The 25,642-nt window shown below is 38.6% G+C and overlaps 1 protein-coding gene across 9 annotated transcripts in view; it reads left to right on the top strand.

Moving 5' to 3' along the window:
• The window catches only part of ESRRG (estrogen related receptor gamma), a 374,879-nt gene that overhangs the window by 326,037 nt on the left and 23,200 nt on the right, over window positions 1-25,642 (top strand). For all 9 annotated transcript variants that reach the window (XM_032103004.1, XM_032103003.1, XM_032103001.1 and 6 more), the window contains one exon: window positions 767-928. In XM_032103004.1, coding sequence (XP_031958895.1) covers window positions 767-928 — 162 coding nt within the window. The remainder of the gene's footprint in view (window positions 1-766; window positions 929-25,642) is intronic.

The following is a 25,642-nucleotide window of genomic DNA, read 5'->3' as shown; positions in this document are numbered from 1 at the left end:
GTTCTTTTATTCTTATTTCCTCTCAGCACTTTTCCATATAACTTAATTGATTATTCCAAATAGATTTCACAAGTCATCTGAATGAAAAAGTAAATATTTAACCCATGAATGAAAATGCTATGTAGATAAAAATAAGCAGTGTGTGACTATGATAAAGTATCATTCTTTGCACAAAACCAGTTTTCAGAGGTAGAGTTTGCATACTTTCATACTTTGCTTAGTTTTACACTCTTTATTCTCTTTGATTTTGTTTTTTTCCTGTTTAGAAATGAGGAGATCATGAGTGTGGTTTTGTACATAAAGAATGGTAGCTGGGGTCACTGACAGAAGTTACAGATTTCAGTGATTGACTAAGTGCATGTGGTATTTACTCACTCAAAAATACCCCTGCCTTTAAGGGGTGGGGTGGGTTGCAGGTAATTAGATAAAGGCAAAACCTACCTATTTGCACAGTCCCAAATACATTATAATGCATTAATCTTTTCCTATAAAGTTTGTACTCTGGTAATAAAAGGGGGTCATGTATTTTTATGTTCCATTAAATTTATTATGTTAAGAACATACATGTCTGGCTTGATAAACACTGTTAATGGATCATATCTGTTTGTGCTGTAACCACTTGTAGAAGGCCATGAAGTTACAATATGGTGTAATTAGGTTCAGTGTCTTAAGACAAGTTCTTGTGCACTTTGAAATCTGAGCCATCTGTTTGCAATGTAGAATGATGCTGCTGGTGATCTTGTAATGTTCTGGACCATTTTTACAGATAACAAGATTGTCTCCCATTTGCTGGTGGCTGAACCAGAGAAGATCTATGCTATGCCTGACCCCACTGTTCCAGACAGTGACATCAAAGCACTTACCACTCTTTGTGACCTGGCAGACAGAGAACTGGTGGTGATCATTGGATGGGCTAAGCATATTCCAGGTATATACAGTATTTATTACAAATAGACAACATACAGAAATCATTGCATGGGTTATTCTGTGCTGGTAAAAAATAATATTTTTTTCTCTCCCTACGATGCATAAAGTTTTCCTAAGGCTTCAGAATATTCCCACAGAACATAGTTTAGATGAACATGTATCTTACCTTGGAGGTAGTGGTGCTGTTGCTGCAAGTGTTACCATGTTAATGAGTTTTAGATGCTGCTTAGACAATTTTTTTTTTTTTCATGTATTGCTTTTATTAAGGTAAACTTCCCTTGCTATCCAGAGCATTAGCCTGGTATAAAGGGTCATATAAGTCCTCTCCTCTGTAGTCATCTGATTCAGCAGTATTTGAATGTAAGTCTTGCTCCTCTGTTACATAAATGCAGCACTACTGACCACAGGAGGCGAAAAAATTCAGTTATATTTTGGCAAGGCACAGAGGAATTGTTCTCTTCATTGATCGATCTAGTGTGAGAACTGAATTGTACCAGCAATTCAGTAGAAAGAACTGAATTGTCCCAAAAAGTCTCCTCTTACAACTTAGTATTTCCTTGGTCTGCATGGAATGGATTGCAGTCTGTGTCACATAAATGCACTGATATTATAAAAGCTGACTGGCACCCTTATTAGCAAGAAAAATGGGGGTCATCAAAAGCAGTTTCTCAGAAGATTAGCAATTCCTTCAGATAACATTTCAGGTGTATTTTTCCCCCTCCCCAGTGCTGAGGTGTTTGTTCTTGCTCTGTGAGATAGCAGACGAACTTACAGAAGTCTCCAGGGTTCTCAGTCTGTCACCTTTCACAAATGGTAAAGTCACACAAAAAAAGGTCAGCTTTTTCTCTTGTTTCTTAAGGTATTTTTCTAGTCCAGCAGATGAGTGAGCATGTTGGTGTGTTTTCATCAGCTCATTAGTTTTCTAATTTTGATAGTGGAGCCTTATTAAGCATGAGAGTGGATAACCTTTAATTCCTCAGAGTAATACGTCATTCTCATTTTAGATGTGATTTTGGAACTCCTTAATAGTAGAATAAATAATCCAGTCAGCTGTTTGTTTATCAGAGTTAAATGTATTTTCTTTCTAATTTCAAAAGAAATTGCAAAGAAATATTTCTGCTGTTTGTTTCTTTTTTTTCTGTTGTGCTAACCAGTTCTTCTGGGTCATCTTAGATAAATATAAACACAATATATGTATAAAAAGCAAAGTGAAGAATAATTTGTACCTTTATGAAGTGTTTTTTTGGTCACTTCAGAGGAAAGACAACAGCCTACAGACACTAAAATAGTCAGTTGGAATTTAGTCATTCTCTGTGCCACAAACGGTGTATAAACAAGCTCTTGTATCACAAGCAATGTTTTTCTGGTACAGTTAACTTATTTCTGTCTCCTTAAACTAGTTTGTCTTTATGCTTTGAATGCTACAGTAATTTCTTTAATCAAATTGATGGAAGTCCCTTTCCCAGCCCACACTGAAACCAATTTATTGGTCATGATACGCCGGCTATGTTGCTAACAGTCGTAACGAACTGTCAGGCAATATCGCAGTGCAGCTAATTTGAAGTCATTAGGTGTGCAGCGTTCAGGCAACAATTTGTTACAGTGGTTAGGAACACAGCTGACATTTCTGAATGGCTTTGTTCAGAGCAGTTCTAGATGAGCCCAAGCAAATTGTAAACTAATTTAAACATCACTCTGTATTATAGTAGCTACTTTGTCTTACACTGGTTGCTAATAAAGCACCCCAAATTAAGTCAAAATGAGTTAAGTAGGTGAGTTTGAGTTTCATCTTTGGAAGATACCTAGATCACCTTAACCAAAATAGAGTAGCTCTCAAAGAAGTCAGTCATGCTCCGTAGCAGTTGCAGGAGAACTTTTGTCAGTCTGATTTGTGAATATGCTGTATAGCTTGGATTTGGCTGGAGGGATGGGAAGAGCAGAGGGATGAGACTAAGCAGCCTTTAAAATTATGGCTTTGGTTAGTGTGGAGAAGGTATTGGATGCTGTAAGCTGGCCTTGAAAATTTAAAGTCTGCGATCTAAACCACTTGAGGAACTTACCTGCCACAAGACAGCATTTTAGTACAAAGTAAACTCAAACCATACCTACAGCGGTAAAGCCACCCTAGGGAATTGTACTTACCTGATTTAATTTACAAATGAGAATTTAAAAAAACCCCAGGAAATAAAGGCAATCTTTTTATAAGCCTTCAGGTAACAGAGGACAGTGATAAAATCTGTGCTTGTTGTCTGGCATTTGATCACAAAAATCAAAATGCAAAAGGGCTGGACATGCTAAAGGGCAATTATGTTGGCTTGGTTTTGAGCGTTGGAGTATGGCTCCGCTCGGACTGCCTACGCTCAGCTAATGTCTGGCACAAAACAACCTCTGGAAGAGCCTGGATTGGTGCTGCCTGTTTGCTAAGCTAACAAATGTTACTGTAGGCAGAAGCATGACAGGATGGGCAAAAGGATGAATTAGGAAAGGGGTGCAAATTGCATAAAAGTTCACTGCAGCTTGGTGGACTAAATAAACCCTTGGTGTAAATCTCGTAGAGTCGATTAATTATACCAGTAGTGAATTTGTGCCTAGCACAGCAAAGCAGCAATCAGCAAATCTTTCTTTACTATAGTGATTTCTTAAGGTTCAGTGTAATTAAAGGCCCTTATATATCAGGTGCTTAATAACTAATAAAGATCTCAGCTCTAAAGCATTGCAAAGTAAAATTTGTCTTTGTGGAGGAAGCCGAAGCAATGTTTTTGCTCTTCTGAAAAAAAGTCTTTTAATAGGATTATCTACGAAAAGGTAACAATGCAATATTCATTCTGCCCTGGCCAACCGTTTCCCATTTCAGTCATAGACTAAAAAATGTTTTCAAATTGCACAAAGTTCAAGTCCTTTCATAAAATCATTAGTATTTTTGTGGTATTGGAAATATTTCAATAGTTGCTTTTATTGAACAAAAAGTCTATACCATCTACAAAAGGAAATATTGAAAGAAAAATATATATGGAAAGGCTTTATCAGTAAATAGAATTAGTCTCCTTGCATTTATAAATCAAATAAATGGAGAGTGTGTTGTTATGAAACATGACCATGTCTTATCTGAAGAAGAAAAAAATCACAATGGCATTAGGAAATGCTTGACTTTAGTTAGAGAGGCGTAAGGGCACAAGAACAGATGATGGTGCCCTAATAGCCCTTTTTAAGAATGACAGGGCCCCGCCATTAGCATCCTTTTATATCCTTGGAAATTGCTCATGCCTCGCTTTTATGGTTCCTATCTGCCTGACTCTTTTTTATTTCTCTTTCAATTTCATCCGCGCTCGGATAAGCGCATGCTAACACAATATGATTGAGCTGTAAAATGGAACGCTGTCGCCTCTAATCTCTTTTATGTAGATATGGAGGTACTTCCACACTCCACTTCATTCTCTCTCCATTGTTGGCCTTTTTAGAATGTGTTGCCGAGTAATGGAGGCTCAGTCAAATATTAGAGCTAGGTTTCACAGGGTGTGATAAGAAGATTATCAGGCCAGCAGTCAGATCTATTGTTGTTCTTTGTGTCAGATTAAAATATTCTGATGTACTGTAACTTTGTTAGTAAAATACTGAAGGTGCTTAGGGAAGAGCCTGATGCTGCTTGGTCTCCTGCCTGGTGAGACAAAACTACTAACTGACCTAAATAAATTGTAAATATATTAGGAAGCCTCTGCAAGACTTATTTTATTTTATTTTATTTTATTTTATTTCATTTCACTTTATTTTACTTTATTTTACTTTATTTTACTTTATTTATCTTTTACATAAGGAAGCCTTTCTTAATTCAGTATTTTCTGGTAGTTGAGTTTCCTCCCCATCACATTGTATTTTGGGGTGTTTGCATTTCATTGGTTGCATTATATTAATTGAACTTTCTCTGTAGAGGGTGGCTTTCTGCTGATACCTACTCACAGTAACAGAGTTGTTTCGGCACGATTTTTGTAACTCTCTCATTGACATTCACCAAAATGTGCAACATTCTTTCATATTAAGTGGAGGCAGCAAACATTAAGCTCTTAAAAATGTGCATAACAGGAAGCTAAAGACAAAACGTTCTCTACAAAATTTGCATGCATGAAAAAACATAAACCAGACCATAGAAATCAACTTTTTGCACTTAAGATGAAAAAACTGTTTGGAAACAGTAAATCAGACTAATACATCAAAAATAACTAGTTATATTATTTAGTAAAATAAGCCTGCTTGTCTTCAACTGTTTTTTTAGCAGAACAGTGTTCAGGGAAGGGAATATTAGAAATTGATACTGCCACTGGTGCTAATATTTTTAAAAAAAGTGGGGAAAAAGGGCATTATTTTAAAGTAACAAATACAAGGATGTTCTGACTATTTTGCTGTTAATGTTTTGTGAAACACTGTTGTTCCAGCATACTCTTTGTGGAGGACAATATTTAAGCTTTCCTTTCCAAAGCAGCTCTCAGGGGTGTAGTTTGACATTCTAATACTTGAACAAGAATGTGATTTGCTGCAGAGTTGTCATTTCTAAAATGCCCTTTTCTCACCATGTGTTTCAGAAGTACCACCTCATGTATGTAAAAGTGCAGAAAAAAGTTTACCACAATGACTTCTGTGGATTGTTACTGGGGCAGCCCGTAGAGAATCTCAGCTCTGCAAGGGGGACAGGTGTCTTCCTGTATGTATGTCTGTACCATGCTGCCTGCTGGTGTAAAGTTTGTTCTTTGTGCTCAGCCTTCTCTAGTCTCTTGTGCTGCTAGCTGGATTTAGGGCCATTTCAGATGCAGTCCTGCAGCTTCTGAGAGCACCCCATCACATGCTGCCTGTCCCTCCACAGACAGCTGGACATGTAAATGTGGTGTTCTCTGCTCATGTGACATGGAATGGAGTATGAGTTGTGAGGTGCTAAGAGGTTGGCAGTAATAATAACTTGAGCCTCCTGGGGAATCAGGACATCCTGCCCTTTCTCAGTGTGCTAACTGGGACACTTTATCAAAAGCCTGGTATCTGCCCTTCTTTAACTCCTTCTACAAACATGCTTTAAGTACAGAAACCAGACCTGCTCTTCCTATGAGGGAAACGTTCTTGAACTCACAGCTTGTGTGACGTGATCTAAGGCAGACCATTCCCTGGGCCTTGAGGGTAGAGATTTCAGCCAAGAGGTTTCTCAAAAACTAATGACTTCCTTGACCTCTGTCACTGAATTGTACAATATGGGAAATCAGCAATTGGCAGCCGGTTTTATTTTTGAGCATTAGCATGGATGGACCACCCGACACTGCCGGGGTTTAGATCACCATGTTGATTCGGGTTTCTCTTAAGCAGAATGGAACAGCAGTGTGCCTAAAATGCCAGCAGTTCATCTGTCCTGTCATTTGAAGTGCTAGGAACGGTGGCAATTTTCATTTTTTTTATATTGTGAAGGTAGTATCACAGAGAGGGCTTAAGTGATTTTGCAAGGCAGGGAGGAAGAGGTAGGATAATGCATGGAATAAACACGTCCACAAGTCTCCTAGCATTTTCAAAACAAAGCAAGGGTCTGTACTGTGGCAAAAGGTAGTAACCAAAGGATCTGTTTGGGCTTTTAAAAATTTCAGCTGATTTCAGTACAAAAGAGTAGTGGCTTTGTGTACAACTAGAGATGCATACACTCCTAGTGTGTCTGCAAGTTCCAGTTCAGAACTGAGAGAGACAGCACTGGAGAAGTGAGAAGGTTTCTAATAATGCTAGACATAGATGTCCTGGGGTAATAAAAGCACTTTGGTTTCCAGGTTAGTCACTTCTGGCATTTTTTTACTTGCATTAAATTAACCAAGGGGAAAAAAAATAATCCCAAACATATAAACATCTCACCACCTGCAAATTATATGTGAATATAAAATAAATGTGCAGTAAAACTCAAAAAAGCAGCTGAAACTCTTGCCAGTTATAACTTCAAAATCTCTACCTATTTGTTGAAAAAGCTAGTTTAAGAGTAATCATCACCAAAATCATAACAAAGTAAAAAAATGGAATTAGCAGGTAACAAAAGAACTCAGCTCAATTTTTATCTTTTAACATAGCGGGAGTTTTTAGGACAAAAAGTCCCTTATTTAAAAATATCCTCTTCTCTCAAGATCAAAATTAAACAGTGACTCTAAGTCTCTCTTAAGTTCACCTTTTATTCATGTACAAGTACTTGCTTTTTCATTCTGAGTGACGGAGTGACTGTCTGCCTTTTTTTTGTTTGGTCGCTTTTTTTTTTTTTTTTTTTTTTTTTTTTTTTTTTTTTTTTTTTTTTTTTTTTTGAGTCAGTCCTCTCCCTCCACCCATGCCCCCAACATTCACACTACACTGTCTGGCTGTTGCACTTTTTTTTTTTCCCAGTGTCCCCCTTTATCTGCCTCAACCAATCTCCAAATGAATGCATGTCTATCATGGCCTTAGCTTTGACACTCTGGATATATTGATTAATAGTTGCCCTAAGCTCCTTTTAGCAAATCAAATTTTCACTTTTAGCAAGGATTTCGCCTCTGATTTATTCAGCAAAGTGAAATGCACTAAATTGACTTTGACATTCAGGGAAAATGGCTGAAAAACAAAGAGGGGAGGAAAGAGATATAAATTGTGTGGCAGCTGGAGACTTCAAGCATAAAAGAGGCCGTTTTCTATAGAATATCACTGGTTAATTTGGAAACATGCATTTAAGCAGGAGTATAAATTATTTTCTTAAAATTAGATGTTTTTTAGACTGAGGATTTGGGATATAATAAGGTTTACTTAGAAAAATGCAATATATTCAACCCAAATTCATCACTTGCTAATCATGGTGCAAGTGTAGGATCCACTTTTGTTGCCACTAATAATTATTATGTTAAACGAGAGACAAAGAGGTTTCTGAGTAGTTTTATAATGAGGTGCTAAATTGGTAAATATCTTCCTACCATTGCATTATGTTGTTCACTCCTGTGGCCCTTTAAAAATAAGAAATGATTAATAAAAAGAGAGCAAATCAACAGTAATGAATGCCAGTGCTTTTCATTTTCTTTCTATAAACAAAAACCGGCTAGTTTCTGAGTCTTAAATGCAAAAGCATGAAAAGATGTAGCAGCCATTTGCTATTATTCTTCCAGCAAAATCAAGTGTTGTATTACCCCGGGTGACTTGCAGACTGAGTTAGAGATCCTGCTTCCTTGCTCACTGATGTTGTATCACTGAAGTACCAGGAGGCTGCAAATGCCCCCTTGCATATTTGCAAGTTTTCAAATGCACTGCTAAATGGAATAAAGAAGAGGTGAAAAGAATGAGAAAAATTATTATTCTGTTCCATTAGCAGATCTAGATGTTTTTGAGGGGAGTGTACAAATATGCGAACTAAAACTGCAGGAAATTGTTTGGGCTTGTTCCATGGTCAGATACTACAACAAAAATTTTTTTTAAATTACGTATGATAGTTTGTTTAGTTAATCTATAGAGACAGACCAGGAGCCTTTGGTAGGATCAGTTGTCATGGGTGTACAAGTCAAATGTGCTCTGCCAGCCTCTGTTGTTTAAGGATCTGGCCCTGGAGGGATAAATCCCCATCAGTAGTCAGTCTGTCAGTGGGAGCTGAGAGTTTCCTTTGTCCCCCTGTGTGTACTCACCACCTCAGGACTCTGCAGCACTGTGCAGAATCGAGGTCTAAGCAAGTATTTCCACTCAGGGGACAACAATACTCACCTTTGTACCCACTTCTTGTGTGACAAACGGGTTTACTAGATTAGGTCTGTGTAAATTGCAGATGACTCAGTAGCAGTTTTCCTTCTTCTAAGCCAACAAGGAATTAATCTTATTACCAGAGGGTAAGAAGTCTAAATGTATCTTAACCTTTTTAATTTTACTGTAATCTCCATTCTCTTTTTTTTTTTTTTTTTTGGAAGCAAGCTGGATGTGAGGCTGCAGTAATAATGGCCTTTTGCAAGTGGGACAGCATCTGGAGTGCCATACCTGACATAGCTGGGCACATGAGATTTTCAGGCATGTGACTATTCCATCATTCCAACATCACTCCCCCATAATATAGCTCAACCTTATTAAAAGACCACCAGTTAAGAGCACTCTTGTATGAAAGAATTGAAACTTCTGAAATAGGCTTTGTGGGGGTGTCCTTTCCCAAACTTCCCCAAACTGTACAGTTCATACCTTAAGGATGGCCAGCTTCTTATGAGTAATGCATGGCTGCAAGGCAGGAAGATGCCTTGCTCAGAAACAGAGGAAGAAAGTTGGAACAAATCTTGACGTTATTCCTTAGCTGAGGAATTCGCAGAAGAGGCAGATGCAGCAGAACTGAGCCTGTCATTCATGTTCACTAAGTATCACTTTTGTATTTACAGGACTCCTCTCCTCTAGAAAAATAAAGCTTTTTTTAACCAGATTCGCAGTTTAAAGAACATCCAAACGAAAAGGGGTTTTTTCAGTTTTAAAATTCCTGAAAGCTTTGTTGGAGATAAGATGATCAGTGTTATATGTCATTTAAATTGCTCTCTGAAAGGATTGTGGCAGACACTGGGAATGCAGAAGTAAAATTAGAGCAACATAGCCCTCTTATGGTAACTATTTAGGCCATTTTAAACTAAACATTTGACTTGCTCATCTAACTAAGCCTCCAACAAAAATATATTTACTTTGTTCTGGGTGGGGAAGAAAAGAGCACCTTCTCAGTCATACGTGTTGATACTGTAAATCCAGGATGGGAGGAGGGAGGGGGGAAAGAGCCAGTTGCTTAGGTTGGATTTAGAGCAGACAGGTCTCCACCTGTATGACTGGGTCAGAGACACAGGATGGTCTAGTTTCCTAAAGTCAGCTGAGACCAGTTAAATCCTGTAATTCTAAGAATGCCTCTACTTTCTCCCTGGATAAGTTCAGCTTCACACCTGCTTAACCTACATTAGAATAGGATTAATTACCTGAATTGCAATGCCCCCTTAGCCAGTCAGCACGTTTCTGGCAGGGCACATGGTGACCTGGGTCTGGTTATATATAGTGTGTGAATAACAGGGGAGCACCTGGGCTGTAATGGCAGGGCTCAGTCTAGTCTGATAAAAGAATCAGCAGTTGTTAAAAAATGAGTCTGCAGTAATCACCTTCTGCAGCAGCTGGATCATACAAGGGCTTTATGAACTCATGTCTTCATTGGTAGTAAGCTTTTTTTGTGGGGCAATGCTCAATTTATGCACACACATATGTATAGGCATGTATGTGTGTGCAGAAAGAATCCTAGGAAACACAGAATCCAAAGAATGCGAGTACTGGATGCCCCTGTATTTAATTACTTGGAAGGAGCACTTGACTGTAACTTTTGAGTCAGTGTTCCATGTTACTTTAATTCATCATCTCCAAGTTTATTACTGCAGAGCAGGCAGTATTAAAATATTTTGGTAATTCTTCATGCAAGAAAACACACCACCTTCCTTTCATTTAAAAACGTGTTCTGGAAAGTTCTCTGAGAGTATGTTGGTCTGGCTGAGGTATTTTCCCTGCCAAACTCCTGAGGCACATATTATAGACGAGTGGAAATTTCACAGTATAGCTCTGACCCTTCTCCCCAAGATGTTTTCATCTGCCATGTTGTGCACCATCAGTTTCAATCATCTGCATTAACAGCTGAGGTGAAATCAAATACTGAAATGAGATGCAACTGCAGATACAGAAGGCTCCAAGTTCAATGGAAATGGCACTTGCAGAGTAGAGTCATCTCGCTTAGCAAGTCCTGACATGTTCTGCATGAGAACACTGGAGCAGAGAGTTGTGGTGAGGGTGGAGAAGAGGCGGGGGCAAATCTGCAGTTTTCTTGCATCCTGCTGTTGGAGATTAAGGGGGAACAGTTTAGCAGATAATGACTGCTGCTCATACATTTTTTCAAAGAAGTTGCACTTCTAGCATAAGTATCTCGTGACACTGGCAGGCTGCAGCGTGCATTTCTAGCCAGAGATTTCTTCTGGCTATGCTTTAGCATCATGCCTGCCTTGCTGAGCAGGCATTAGACTCCAAACTTGCTATGGTTCTAGCTATATCTGGTAACTGTGACCCATGTGTCTTTCATTAATTAACTGTGCTTGCAGTGAGAAGAATTTAGAGTCCTTCCCTGTATCAGTCTCTTGTAGAAAGCCATTCTACCCTGTGATCCGTTCTTCAATTTTCACTACTTTTCAGGGATAAAGTTAACTGTTGGGTGGATTCAGGAGCAGGTTGCTTAGTGTCAGTGAATCTTCAGCTACAGATATAACATGCAAAATGCATTGTGAATTCCAGATTATCTTCATTCAGTGAGATTATAGGAGTAAATCTTGAAGAGTTTCTTTGTGTTTCAAGTTACTTGAACATTTACCAGACCCCATTAATGAGTTGTGCTGAATGCTTTGCTGAATATATTCAACCCAAATTTGGAGTTTGCAGGATTGTGCCTGGCACATCAGTTGTGATGGGTAATTTATTGTGTTCTGTAATCCTCCTGTGAAGGACACCATGGCCTCTCTAATCAAAAGGCCACTGGGAAACAGGGTGCTCCAGACAGGCAGTGCAGATAGGGCTGGGAACAAGCAGGGCACATGCTGTGTAGGATTATTCCTGCTTCCTTTGTAGCATAAACCTACAGAGGGCAGTGTTTGACAGGAGGCTTAGGTGGGCATTTCAGGAGGTAAAGTCAAGAAAAGAGGCTGTTGACAAGGAACATTTGCATGTTCATAACCAGCAGCATGATAATCAGCCAGCATCAATGACAGACATACAATCTTTCAGAGAACCAGCTCGGAGGAAAAAAAAAAGTACACCTAAAACCAGCTTGTGACAGGATGATGGGAACACAGGCTGCCATGGGTCTCCTGAGTTCCAGTGCTGCAGCCAACACAGATGAACTCGAATTTGCCATTGATAGCTGCACGGACAAGTGTACTGTCTCCATGGTAGAAAGTGGTAGCTATTTATATACTGAATGGCAATACTAAACAATTTAGGAGAAGCACTGAAGTGTGTCCTATCCAATTAAAAATGCAGTGAGAATTTTAGGTAGGCAAAATGTAATTATTTAATTGGAATTTGACCGGGATGCTTTTCCACTGTTAAAATAAGTATAAATTACATGAGCTATAAAACTTTAAATTATGAAAATATTTTGAGGTCTTTGAGCATGGTAATTGGAGCTATATATTCAACTTTGTTTTTAACCTGACACTTCATAATGGCTGTTCCCTAAAGCAAGGGTTTTTTTACATTATCGAATATCCCTTAGTGAAGCAAATTAGCAATCAGTCTGGAAAATATTTAAGTAGCACAATCACATTATTTACACAGGCATTGTGCAGCGTTCTCTGTGTTCCCAAATATATGTAGGATCACTTCCTCAGCTGTCAGCATTCACGCTTAAACCTCTCTCTTTAGTAAAGCTTTATATGAAAATCTATTTAGGCCAATAGAAAGACTTGCCTTGATTTCACTGCTTTGGATCAATCCCTAAATATGCAGGTCACAATCTGAAACCTGTATGGACCTCAGAGCTTTATTATTTGCCTTCTCCTTGAATTACCACCTTTGTGTAAATGGAGGGGGACTTTGTGCAATTCCTTGCACAAAGCTTTTTTTTCTTTTAATTTTTTTTTATTATTACTATTAATGAGAAAGAATCCTACTGTGGAGAATTAGGGTCATTTACTTTAAGCTGAGTAAGAGTCTGCTCTTTTCTAGAACCATATTTCAGTTCTCACAGGAACATCAGCATCTGGCCAGAATACAATGTTTGCGGCAACAGAAACCCTGCATTTAATATTTGGAATAATTTTAAATCAACATCCAGCATACCCCTGGAAGTAGGTTCTCTGATGCTGTGGCCACAGTCAGTGATTCCAGTTGCTTGAATTGTGTTACCCAAAATATACTCTGCAATTAACTTTCCATCAGGTTGAGGAATTCCAGGTATTTATTCTGTAAATTTTGTGCTTGTGGGGACTGTTCTCCTGGGGTTCCCTGAATTAGAGACACTTTTTATTTTTTTATGCCGTTTTTCCCATTCTCATTCAGTAAAGGCTTTTTTTGTCATAGAGTTTTGCTCTTTGACTTTTTGCTCACTGCTTTTTAAGAACTGAAGACACTGTAAGTCCTCTCCTGGTACTCCCATTGATACATTTGTACAGTGCTGAGGTACAGGCTCCATGTTACATCCATACTTGGCTCGTTATCCTCTTATCAAGCTCTTTGCATCCCTTTGTTTATTTGAGGAGACAGGAAGACTGTGTGAAGGCTGCTTAGTCAGGGATATCAGCGTTGTTGGCAGGGGAGTGATTGCCAGTTGAAAAACAAGGCATTATTGCTCATTTTTTCCCTCTTATTAGTTTGATTACATTTGCAAATCAAATCAATCCATCAGACATGATCAGGCCTCGTCCGCATTTTAAGGAATAGTAATCTCCGTCTAATAAGATGCAAATGTGTCACATCGGTAAGTAACCAATAAATCATCGTCTTGTCTTTGGCAATCATTAAATATCAGAACCAACAGTCAATTTTTAGTATTTTCAATTTGCGATATGCCTCTGGAATATAAAGATAGATGGACGTAATTACACAAACCAAACACTATTTCAGTTCATTCCAGACAGCAAATTTAGTGGAAGGTATAACTGGCTTGTCATCACACTACATTATTCCTGGCGGTTCATGCAAAGTTCACAGACAAGCTTCAAATGGACATTGCTTTTTTTACTTCCCTTAACAACATTCCCACTGCCACCACCAAACTTCAATAAATGACTTGAAATGCTGTAGGACATCACTTCCATCAGTGCACAAAAAGACACAGGAAGAGAAACATTACCCCTTTTCCTAGTGCAGGCACCTTGTGCCTGTGTAAGACTGAAGGCCGAAAGTTTCCTAATGCTTACTGCATTCTTCCTCTCTCTTTCTCTTCCTTTCTTTGTAGACATTTTTAACTGAAATTTCAGTTTTTCCTCGGACAGAGTAAGTTTTTCACAATTTTTTCGAGTTACCTCAGGTTTAGTAATTACAAAACAAGCAAAGATAGAGAGTGAGAAGGATTGGCACACCAGCTTCCCTCCCTCTCTCTTCTTATCCCCATCTTTTAGAGGAGTGAAAATTCAAATTGTTTTTCTTTATCCTTTTTTTTTCAAATTGATTTGGGATTTGGGAAAATTGATTGCCTCATGTGCATCCCAGGCATTAATTGATACGTTTATTGTCTGATTTGTGATGTCTTGCTTTCCATTAATGACTCTATTTGTGTACAGCAATTTACATGCTTTTCAAGAGAAAAAGAGACATAAGATTACACCCCGGCTTCAGGAGTGACAAAAATAAACCAAAACCTCGTCTTAAGCAGCATATCTTTTACCTGGATATTTTTGACTGACTTAATAATATAGGGTACAGGCCCTAAAATTGCAGACCTGCAGGGAGACTACTAATTTCAACAGGAATTTGGGCCTGTTGGAAGTGATATTATTGACCCTTCTTACAGTGCTGAGTGACATGAGGGGGGGGGGAGAGAGAGTGCAAAATACTGTCTCTCTGCTCCGACACAAGCAGAGCTATGCGGAAGTAAGAAAAGAGGATTTTGTAGGCTTGTGCTGACTTAGTGTAGGTTTCCAGCACACCAAAGTCAGACAGTGGGCTTACTGTGCTTGACCTTAAGAAACTTCTTGCCATGAGTTGTATGGCCTGGGTGGACCTGCTGCTGCAGCATCCTGTTAGTTGTGTTTGTTTCAGCTAACGTACTTTGGGAAGCTGAATCTCAGGTGCTTTGGAGTGACCTGTGGAGAGATTCTTTAGCCCCCTCTGTGAGAAGATAGTTTTCACAGTAGCAGTTTGATTTGATTTGATAACTGAATTAAATGGAAATTAGTGAAGAGGCTTTCTAGTGAGCACACCTACTTGCTTTGGGTTCCCCATCATGTTGAGCAAAGGGTGGGGAGAGTGGTTGTGAAAACGTGAGCAAGTAAGTCCTGGACAGACACTGCATGTTACTCATTCTTGGTATCAAAATTCTTGTTCTTTAATGAGGAGAAATTGCAAAGAAATACTTGTAAGCTACACACAGCATTGATTCCACATGCCAGAGATTTAGACAACTTAAAATGTACCATCAATTAACAAACATTTCTTGTTATTTTGAAAAAAAAGATGTTATTACCTGTATATATCAATTTTTATCCTCAAACTGCTGTCAGTCTCTAGCAGCTTTGTGAAGACAAGAGGTTTATGCCAGATCTAAATGAAGCAACTAAGTAATTGTAGCTCTTGTCTTAACAAAGTTAGAGCTTCCTGGCATTTTACATCAATGTATTTCTGGATGTTCCATACCTCTGTTGCTAGACTGGTGCTGCCGAGTTGTCATGCAAAAGTCTCCCATTTTTGTAATCTCCAGAGACTCTGGTGGGGTAAAGCTGCACACAGAGGCCATGTGCCTAAGAAGCTCAGCACCAGAACCTTATGTTCTGTCTAACCATTTTACATACGACCGTGGTATGTTTAATTTGCTTTTCCATCACATCAATAATGGGTCTAATTGAAAAAACTGGCAGAACTACATACAGCCTAACTACCAGTGTGAGTGTTTTCAGGAAATCAGAGATGTTGCACAGCTACACAAGTGACACCTGTGTTAGTGCTGCACCTTTGCTACCGATGTGTACAGAAACAAACATTACTCAGGTGCAGCACCTGTACCAATTGATCACTCTGCTATCAGAATTAATCACCTGGCATTCAGCTCAGAGAATAAAATTTACATCTTAATGTGTGACGCTTATTCCAGCACGTACACACATGTACTACTAAAAATGATACTATTCACTCCTCTTGGAGAGTGTGCATCTATTTTTGTAGGCCTGGCAGGTCTTGTTCCTAATGTTAATTCCCAGACACTTGGGGTGGGTGCTACATCGAAACTCATACAGGACTGTGTAATAAAATAGATTGTGGTCCTGGAGTTGCATGTCTCATATCCTGTCCTCACTCTCGCAAGAGAAAGGGATTTTTGAGGATATTTAGTGCTTCGCAGAAAATAACCCATGTGAAGATAAATACATAAGTAAAGTTTGGCAGTGTACAAGATGGGATAGCCCAGCCATGGTGCAGGTGCATTGGCTGACAGTGTGGAGGAGCTTGTGTGTGAACAGAGCAAACTCCTACTGACAGGAGTGCTTGGTTACACAAAGTCTGGTCAACATCTGTGGGGCTGGTGCAAAGATCCGGGCCAGGTGCACCAACTGCAAGATGAGGATTCTGAAACGCTAATTTTAAAAGGAAGAAATGAGGATTTCAGCTTTTATGTTTTGTATAATTGCAGAGCTTGTGGGGTTTTGAAATATGGCAAAGCCTTAGTCATTAGCATTGGGCAATCACTTCTGCTGTTCAAAGAAAAATAGTAGCAATAGAAAAGGTATTGTACATTGACACATGGAAATATAATGTTTTTCAGGGAAATTTTGTGGGGATTTTTTACTATGTGGCTAATTACATATTTACATGTAACGGCACTAGCAGAGCCATTACAGTCCATTGGGTAAATAAATAATATGCATTTTAAAACCATTTATAAATATGTATTTATTTGATGGACCAGAACGGGTTTTTGAAGTCATTCTCATCCTCTGAGTAAATAATATATGGATTGCTTTTAAAAATAAATATGTATTTCTCCAATAGACATTCCAGGCAATTGAGTAAATAATATGCATTTTTCATATATTAAAAAAAAAATACATACAAATGTATAGAAATCTGGCCTAAATATGTATCTTTCTGAGCAAAATGACTAGAAAGGTGTCAGGCTTAGCTTTGAAATTTCTGTTTAGAATTGTCAGTTTGTATCACAGCCTAGAGTAAATTAAATGTATTTTGTGCATTTTCATACATACAGTATAATATCAATGTCTGTTTACAGTTTTACAACACTGGTGCACTTGACTCACTCAGTGCTATAAAGTCAGCACTATGTGGTCAAGGTCCTAGTTGTACTTTGTGTTCATCCTAACGCAATGCCAGACACATTCATTTTGTGGGCATAGTCCTGCATCCATAGAAATACATGGGGAAAAAAATGGTCACCTTAGTAGGAGCCACCTCAAACTCCGTTGTATTGCTCAACTTTAACCAAAAAAAGGTCTGTAAAGTGTATTCGACGTTTCTGAAAAGTATATGAAATGGATGAAGGGATAAACTGGCAAAAATACGTAGAAAAGGATGGAGCTCAACTTTAACACTTCCTCTTCATGCTCTTTTGGTCTATTTCTCACTCTTGGCTAGTGGGCAAAGTGTGAGAAAACACGAAGCTCCTTTTCTAAATATTTTAGCCAGTTTATCTCTTCATCCACTTCATATACTTTTTAGAAACGTTGAATATACTTTGTAGACTTTTTTTTTGTTAAAATATTTGTTGTTGTTTTCAGACATTAAATGAATAAAATAGCATAACAGCCCTGTTAATTTCTCCCTATATATATATAGTATCTGTAGTTTGCACAGAAAGACTGTGAGACAGAGGGGGATTTTGTGACTCCATCAGAATTACAGAAACCCATAGTGGAAGATTTGGGAGACCAAATTCTTCCTCATATTCTTCCTTTATAAATGTACCTCATACTTCATTTATGCTTCTGACATCATCTGTGATACAGTCCTGAAAGCTCCTGATGTTAGTAAGTTATTTAGCTCTTTGACAGGGGTGTATTTGGCAAGTGCCAGCTATAAATGACTTGTGCCCTGTGCAGTCAGGATAGCTAAGCAGGGTTTTGACAGAACAGATGACAAAATTCTTACCCCTTTCCTTCTCAGATCACATAGATAGGGCACATAACATCTATAAGGGAAGCCTACAGTGAATGTTGGTTAAAGAAGGATCAACAAGAAACAGACATTTGAAAGCAGATGTCTGGGACAAGAAGAAAGCCAAAGAAGCAAGAGATGATCCAGCAGTATTAGCACATGAAAGTTTTGATTTAGACCTCTCTAAGGGTACATACTTACAAAGTACAACTGTGTTTTCTGTGTAATCTCTAAAATTACTGACAAATGTGCCCAAATACCTGATGGTAGAGCCCAACACTTGGTGGGTGCAAGAATGTAGAAATAGGGTAAGGATTGCAAAATAAAGCCCAAGTCTAAGCTTTTGAGAGCAGTGAGAGCTGCACAGTTAAAAAAAGTGTAGTTAAATTGATGTGCACCAGTTAAAGAGAGGGCATTGCTGGTGGCACTATAAATTGACGTATGGTGCCCAGAAAGAGTAAGAGGGTCTGACAGCAGAAGAATGCAAAGAAAAGGAGGAAAGCTGAAAGCAACAGTGAGGAAAACATGGTTACATCAAGTATCTCTGGGCATACTTAACACTTCGCTGTAAAGCACAAAAGTAACTGAGATACTGTTGAGTGCCTGCCTGGTCATTATCAGTCATAGGTATGCTGAGACAGAGTTGCAGGAGTATCTCATCATGCCGAACATGAAGGAAGAGAAGGAAGGTGGCGATATTAAAGATGATCTGGGGAAGGGTGTCTGTGCATTAAAAGATAGGAGACTTGAAATAAAACAGGAAAGTGCTGAGGGATAAGATGGCACAATTGCAAAAGAAAGAGTTTGTGTCTCAGTCACTCTGTGGCCATATTGAATATGACTGTTAAATTCTTTGTATAATTAAAAGAGATAGGAACATTCATACATTTTGTTGCAAATTGATATGATCTTTTTTGTCAGTGATCTGAATAAGATTGTACTATAGTTTTTAATTTAGCAGATTAAGAAGCACAATTAAAATATCATGAAAAAGATCATAATCTAAATCTCTGGGGTTTTTTTGCTTATCCCTGCCAAGTTGATAACAAGAGCCGGTGTATGTAACAATTACCTTCACTACTGTAAATTTACTCTAGTTTGTGGGCTGAAGTGTTAATAAATACCTTGCAGTATTCCAGAGGGAGAAGCTTTCCATCTAATTAATAAAACTGGGAAGAATACCCAGGACACTGAACCATATCTTTCTTATTAGTGTTGGCTTCTACAAAGTAGAATCCCTGAATCTCAACACATTAGTAAATGTCATACTCCTGGGTTGCACAGAGACCTCTTGAAAAACTGCTGATTTGCTGTGGAAAAAAATCACCATAGATTTCAGAAACAATTCAGCTAGGGAATACCAAGTGTAGAAAATCAGTGTAAAGCATGGCATGCATTATAGCAGCTACAATTTGTCCCCCATTTGGTGAATACTGAAAGAGGAAACATACAATTATACACCCTTTTCCCTTCCATTTTTGGTCTGTCCTCATGCTAATATCTTTCCTGTGTCTGAATGTGGTCTTACTGCAGTCAGGGTTTTTTTGAGACTTAGCAAAAACCTCTCATTTCTGTGTTCTCCAAAGCAGGTTTCTTAAAAGCAATTTCTGCTCATATGTAAGATACATGCAGCTGTTCATTAAAAAAAACCCAAACCCAAAAATCACTTGAAGAAGGAAAATGTTTTAAGACCAATACTGAAAAGAAAGTCTTTCACTAAATATGTAAGGCTATTTACCTTTTCCTTTGCAGTAATTTGTATTTGGCAAAAACAAACTCTAACTTTGCCTCAGCTAATTCTCTTTCAAGGTAGTTTGCACTAAACTAGAAATTAACTTTCTGACACACACAAAATTTTTCACTGTACTTTCTTAAAGTCTTACAGTACTCTTAAATTACAGAATACTGATGACAGGCATTGTCTGACAGGCTAGACATTTACTTTAGAGGTTAAAACTTCATGCATTTAATTTGTAAAATAAAAATTTTAAGGTGTTATTTACGCGTTTTCTCACATTATCATCATTATTAGATCAGTGTAGCAAACTGGTATTACTACCTCCGATAGAAATAGAAATAACATCTTTGCATTTACTTCCTACTTGAAGTGTTTGCTCTGAAAAATGCTCTTGCTGTGTATATTCATAGCTGCTTTTTCCTCTACTGATAAGAGTGATGGGGAGGATAAAAAGACGTAAAGCCACAGAGCTTATCTGTGAGGTTGATGCTAATTTGGTTAAATGAGTCCACCGGACTCATTTAGAAAGTAGAGAAGGTAAAAGATCTTCCAGCTTCTTTGTCTACATCCATTCTTCTCAATTTCCCTAGTGCATGTTTTATCAGAGCTCTTCACCAAATTCTGGTAAATTCTTAGAGGCAATTTAAAGTCCTGTCCAGGAATTACAGTCATGTGGTGTTTGTATAGTCTAGTTTGTAGATGTTCTGATGTATTGTGTGTGCTTAAACCTTTTGATTTGGGTTTGGTTGGGTTATTTTCCGCATTAAGAATCCTTATGAGGCTTCCACGTGCACTGCAAGGAATAGATCTGTTCACACCATGTACAGTGAATACCCACCATACATGCAGTTTCAGTGAAGCATGTTAAAAGCAGGTACTGGTCCTTAAAGACCATATATCAAGCATCCTTGTCATTATGCTGGAGGAACCTGAATTGTGCATTCCCTTGCCTGTCTTCAGGTTCAGCTTTGTTGACCAGTGACCCCTTGTGACTCTGTTCCCTGTTTCAGAAAACACTTCTTTGATCTGACCCGGGTGATTACATTATTATTTTGTCCTTCAGCAAAGACAGTTTTTTGTATGAGAAGAAAGGACATATTTAATAAGCAAAGAATACAAGTTAATGAGCAGGTGATCTTTATTCATTTCGGTAGCTTTTAGAAACCCTGGGCTTGCTCAGTACAAATGCGTGCATACACAGGCTTATGCAAACACACACTAATACATGCACCTGTCTGCTCTTGTGGCTGTCATAACACAGTGGATCTTCCTTATCCATTGTTTTCGTCTTCCCATAGTAGCAGTAGAGTGAGAGCTCAGTTGCTGTGATTTTGAAATTCTTTGCCTGGGGCACATCTCTCTAGGCTCTTCTGTTCTGAGCTCCACTTGTTAGGAGTAGGTTCCAAACACCTCAAAGAAGGGCAGCCCAAATTCTGAGGCTTCAGTTTTTAGGAAACTAGGAACTGAATGCTATAGGTCATCAACGCATGCTGCTGTCTTCAGCAGTGATCAGCCTCAGGGGAGGGGACATCAACCCCATAGTAGGCAGAAGCCTCAGGGAAACTTTTTTTAATTCCTTATGCTTAGAGGTTAGATAAAATAAGGAAGAAAAGTGTCTTTATCCTCTTAATTTGGATTTGGAGTATTAATACCTAGAGCTATTCTGGCTGTCCATGTAAGCATCAGCTCCCTCTCTGAGTTCTTGGCTTCAGTGACATCCTTTGGCAAGAAGTTCTCCAGTCCAGCTACTCTGTGAATGAAGAATTTCCCTTTGTCTTCCATTTTGAATTTCCTGCATTTTACTGTAGTGGTGCTTGGTCTGTGTTTTGAGACAGACAGAATAAAAGCTTTAAAACTACTTTTTATATCATTAATTTATCTACACTTCTACTGCATTCTCGCATACCATCACTATTTTGAGGAAGACAATTCCTGCTTTCTGAGTCTCTTTTCATAAGAGTTTTCTTAGGCACTGCTTTCCTTTCTCTGAACCTCCTCTAAATCTGTCATGTTTTCTCTGGAAAGGACCAAGCCATTCTGTTGATCTGTTAGAAATCAGAGAGTACTGTTGATATTTTTATTTTAACTTCTCTTGTCTTCCTGAAGTTCTTTTAGCCTCAGCCATGAGCATGGCATCAACTTCACAACTGACTGTGGGCTACTGGAATGGGTACTAACAGAAGCAGTTTCCAAGCTAATGTTTTCACACTCTTCCCTGGACTCTTTCAGAATTGGTCAGGAGCTGCAGCTCTCCATTTCTTTTTCTCACCTAGAGATCATTTAGTCAGCCTTGTCTCACTCTGGAGGGACGAACACTGCATACTCAGAAGGCCTCCTGTCTTAAATTAAAGAGGGCATTGATGGAGGTCACCTCCATAACTAGGACATAAACTACATTCTGGTGTTGCAGGTACCAAGAGCATATATAATCCCCTTGTTTCTTTAACTTGCACTGAATTTTAGAAGTATTTTCATTTTCAGACTGAAAATAAAATAATGTTGGACAACGTTGCATGAAATTGCATCTCTGGTGCTGCCTCCAGTGAAAGCCTATCGTGTAACTTCACCTCTGTGCATCTGCTCACAATAATGCATTTAGAAATCAGGGATGGTTGCTTTTTTCAGTCTCAGAAGCAAGTGACCTGGATTCACTTTGAAAATACGATTTGCAAACTTGTTGACTAGGATTCTTCATTTGGAGGATGACTTGATTTGTCCACATAAATCCCCTTTGTCAAATTTAATAGATGGATAAAATGACCCCTTGCCTTCCATATAAAATTTACAGTCCTTAAAAAATACGGAATTTTGTGGGGGGAAGTGTGAGGGGGTTTTGCATCTTTAAGAAACCAAACAAATTCCAAACTGAATAAGAGAGACAGAGAAGGTTGCCTTTTTGCAAACCGCCAGCTTTCCCAAGTGTCTCATCCTCTCCCCTCTGTCATCCTGAGGCAATGTGCCTGCATTTGTGTGTAGATTTATAGTTTATCTTTATCTATGGCTTCATCTGTAGGTAGCTATTATAGCCACCTTGCCTGGATATTGTTTGGGCCTGATAGATCTGTCTGTAGTTCATCAAAGGCGAGCTGAGTGGCTAAAAGCCATTGGGTCCAGCTGAGGATGAAATACGAGCCATCAGCCTTGGTAATGGCTGTAAAATTTCATAATTACACGGCCTTTATTACATTGCATAATGATCCTGAAGCAGTATGGAACAATTAATTAAGATTTTCAACCGTGGCTCTTTCAGAAATTAAAAGGTGCTAGTGGCTGAGAAATGGGGAAGTGTCTTGTCCTAAAAGCATTAGGGATGCTTAAGAAGTACTTCCTGGGTACTTAAAAAAAAGAAAAAAAAAGGGGAAGGAAAAAGAAGAGAAGAAAAAAGACAAGAAAAAGAAGATAACTAGTTAAGCAGCTAATGTCAGAGTAAAATTTTTGTACTTGACTGCTAATTCTTAATGTCAAAGCTGGATCTAAAACTCCTGCAATAGTCACTGCCATAAAGTTGTTCTTTTCTGTTCTGTAAAAATCTTCATGCCTTTTTTCCTCTGTGTTCTGTTCTAGCCATTTGTCACATTTATAGAAGTTGAGCTCTGCACATTATTAAATAAATGCATGCCATGACTCAGGAGGAGGGTCACTTAGCTGCGTATTGGGTGTACTGACCAAGGATTTACTCTTACCCACTTTCTCATGTCTGAGGCCATTGAAATTCTTTGAAGATCTCTGCAGTTTGACAGACATCCCCAAGGAAGATTTTTTTTTCTTTACTGTTTTGATACTTTCCTTCTTTCCTTTTCATCTTGTAAATGCAGCATGTCAGATGTAATATAATATTTTCCATGAGATTGACCTCAGACCTGATCAGAAGTAATTAGATTCCTAAGGTGCTGCAAAGGTGTCTCATGGATTTCTGATGTACATACTGAAAGAAAAAGTGCTTATATATGTGCAGGGAATAGGCAGGGAGAAACAAGAGGCCTGAAGCTCTGTGTGTGCACATTACCTGTTGTGATCAACTGCTGGGTACAATTCGGGGGGCTAACAAATTGTAACCCAGGTGGGATGTGGAGTACTTGCTGTGCCAATGGCAGTAAAACTGGTGAAGACAGCAAAAATAACTCTGATGTTCTCCATGAGCCAGCAAAGCTTTCAGGTCTTTAGGGGAAGGAATCTCCTTTTCACTATGTGCCTTCCCCTCTCCCTCAAAACTGTTTTGATTCATGCAAACTCTCAATGTAACTCTTAGGTTGGATAAGCATTGAATGTTACTGTTTTTAAACTGACCAGTCATCATGTAAGGTCCTATCGTTCTAAATATTTGATGAGAAGCTAAGGTCTCTCCAAGGCACCTCTAATAATAAACTTCCTGCAGGAAATTTAGAAAGGATTATGTGTTTCAAGGAGGAGCTGGCCGCTTAAAGTAAATTCTCTTGTTGAGTCATTTATTCCCTTAATAGGAATTTTCTGATCTGCTGTCATTCTTGTTCACACACTGGGTGTCACTGCCTCTAAACCACTTGTCATTCTTTAATGGAAACAAAATAGTCATTGCAGTCAGAGCCGCAATGTCATTCCACTACCCCTTGCTGTGTCGGCAATAGTGAAAATGACAGAGCGGCTCTCAGTAGGGGTAATTAAAATGTAAATATTGATATTTTATTATTTGAAATTACTTTCCAGTGCGGCATTTAATATCTCTCCATCTGTGCGGCTCTGTTTAGCGGTCACTTTAGTGCAGCTCTGGGATGCCAAGCGGCGGCTTGATCCCCGTTATGTCAAAATGCTTGTTGCTGCTTAATTTTGATATCTAATTAAGTGGAAAAGTACAGTCCACACTGTAATCCATGGCATCTTAACCAGCTGCTTGGGTATATTTAGAATTAATCTCCACTATGGAATCATCCTAATGTATGCAATTAAGAGTCTGCCGATGGCTAATTAGGTGTATTAGAATCAGGCAGCTTCCATTTTTTTTTTCTTTTCTTTTTTCTGTCTTTTTTTTTTTCCCTGTGTGTGGACTGTTGTAGACTTAAGACACAGCCTCCAGAGATGATGTTAATGGGACATGCACACTCAACTAGGTAAACTAGAAATTTCACATTCACGTAGGAGAATATGTGCCTCTCTTCCCCAAACCAGGGAGACTGTAAACATCATCTGAAATTTTTGGCATCTGCAGCACATTAAGAAAATCAACTAACCAGCAGAAAAGTTTTAAAAATTAGGAAGAAGATGGAAGATGTGTAGGACAGTGGTCTGAGCTGTTATTTTCCTGCCACAGGGTGGGAGGGGATATTTACCCAAAATTTTGCAATCTGAAGATTTTGTTTTGGCAGTGGAAAGAGATTTTAGGTAGCTCAGCACACACAGGGTTAACAGAGATACGTTGATTGGCTCACAAGCGTGGTTGTCTCCATATGCTAATACATTCCTGTATTGGATTCATATTATTAACATGATTGGGGAATTCCTGGAAACCTGACTTTGCCTGATGGAAAGACGGAGGGAGCAGAGATTGCCACAGCTCTCAGGGAGGAAATGACTGGTGGCTTCCCCAGGGGAGCAAAAGGCAAACAGCAGTGACCCAGCACTCTTTGCGGAAAAGCCCTCTCAAAGCAGACCTGTAGAGGTTACAAATAAAAGGCAACATATATTAAATGCACAAGAAATCCCTCCTTTCTGTGGAAAAAAACCCTAGAAGTGATACTTTACAATCCAGCAAAGTTGATTTTGAAGACTAGTGTGCTGAAGAAGCTTGAGCTTTTAAATTTCTTGATATCCCTAGTCAATATATGTGATTGTTGGGAGGCTGATGCGTACAAAGGTTGAAGCAAGCAGCACCTGAACCAGCCCTGATTGTTTTTACTAGTTTAGCAAGGTTCCTCTGTCAAGTTTGTGCTTTTTTTTTTGTTGTTGTTTTTTTTGTTTTTTTGTTTTTTGTTTGTTTTTTTTTTTTTTGTTTAGTTGAGTAAAAGTTAAAAAGGAGGAAAAAGGGTGGGCACTTTTTAATTATGTGTGATTGTAGTTATATTTCTGCTAGCTGAACTCTTGGAAGGATCTAGGTAAGGCATACCACACACAGGATATGCAGATATTATGCTGGCTATTCTAAGCTGAACTGTATTGCTGTTCTCTAGAATGGATTTTGGAAGAAATTCAGCCCTGTTC

Source organism: Corvus moneduloides, chromosome 3 (assembly GCF_009650955.1).
Source record: "Corvus moneduloides isolate bCorMon1 chromosome 3, bCorMon1.pri, whole genome shotgun sequence".
Lineage (NCBI taxonomy): Eukaryota > Metazoa > Chordata > Aves > Passeriformes > Corvidae > Corvus > Corvus moneduloides.
The sequence above is the reverse complement of the archived record's forward strand: the minus strand, read 5'-3'. Positions and strand labels throughout refer to the sequence as shown.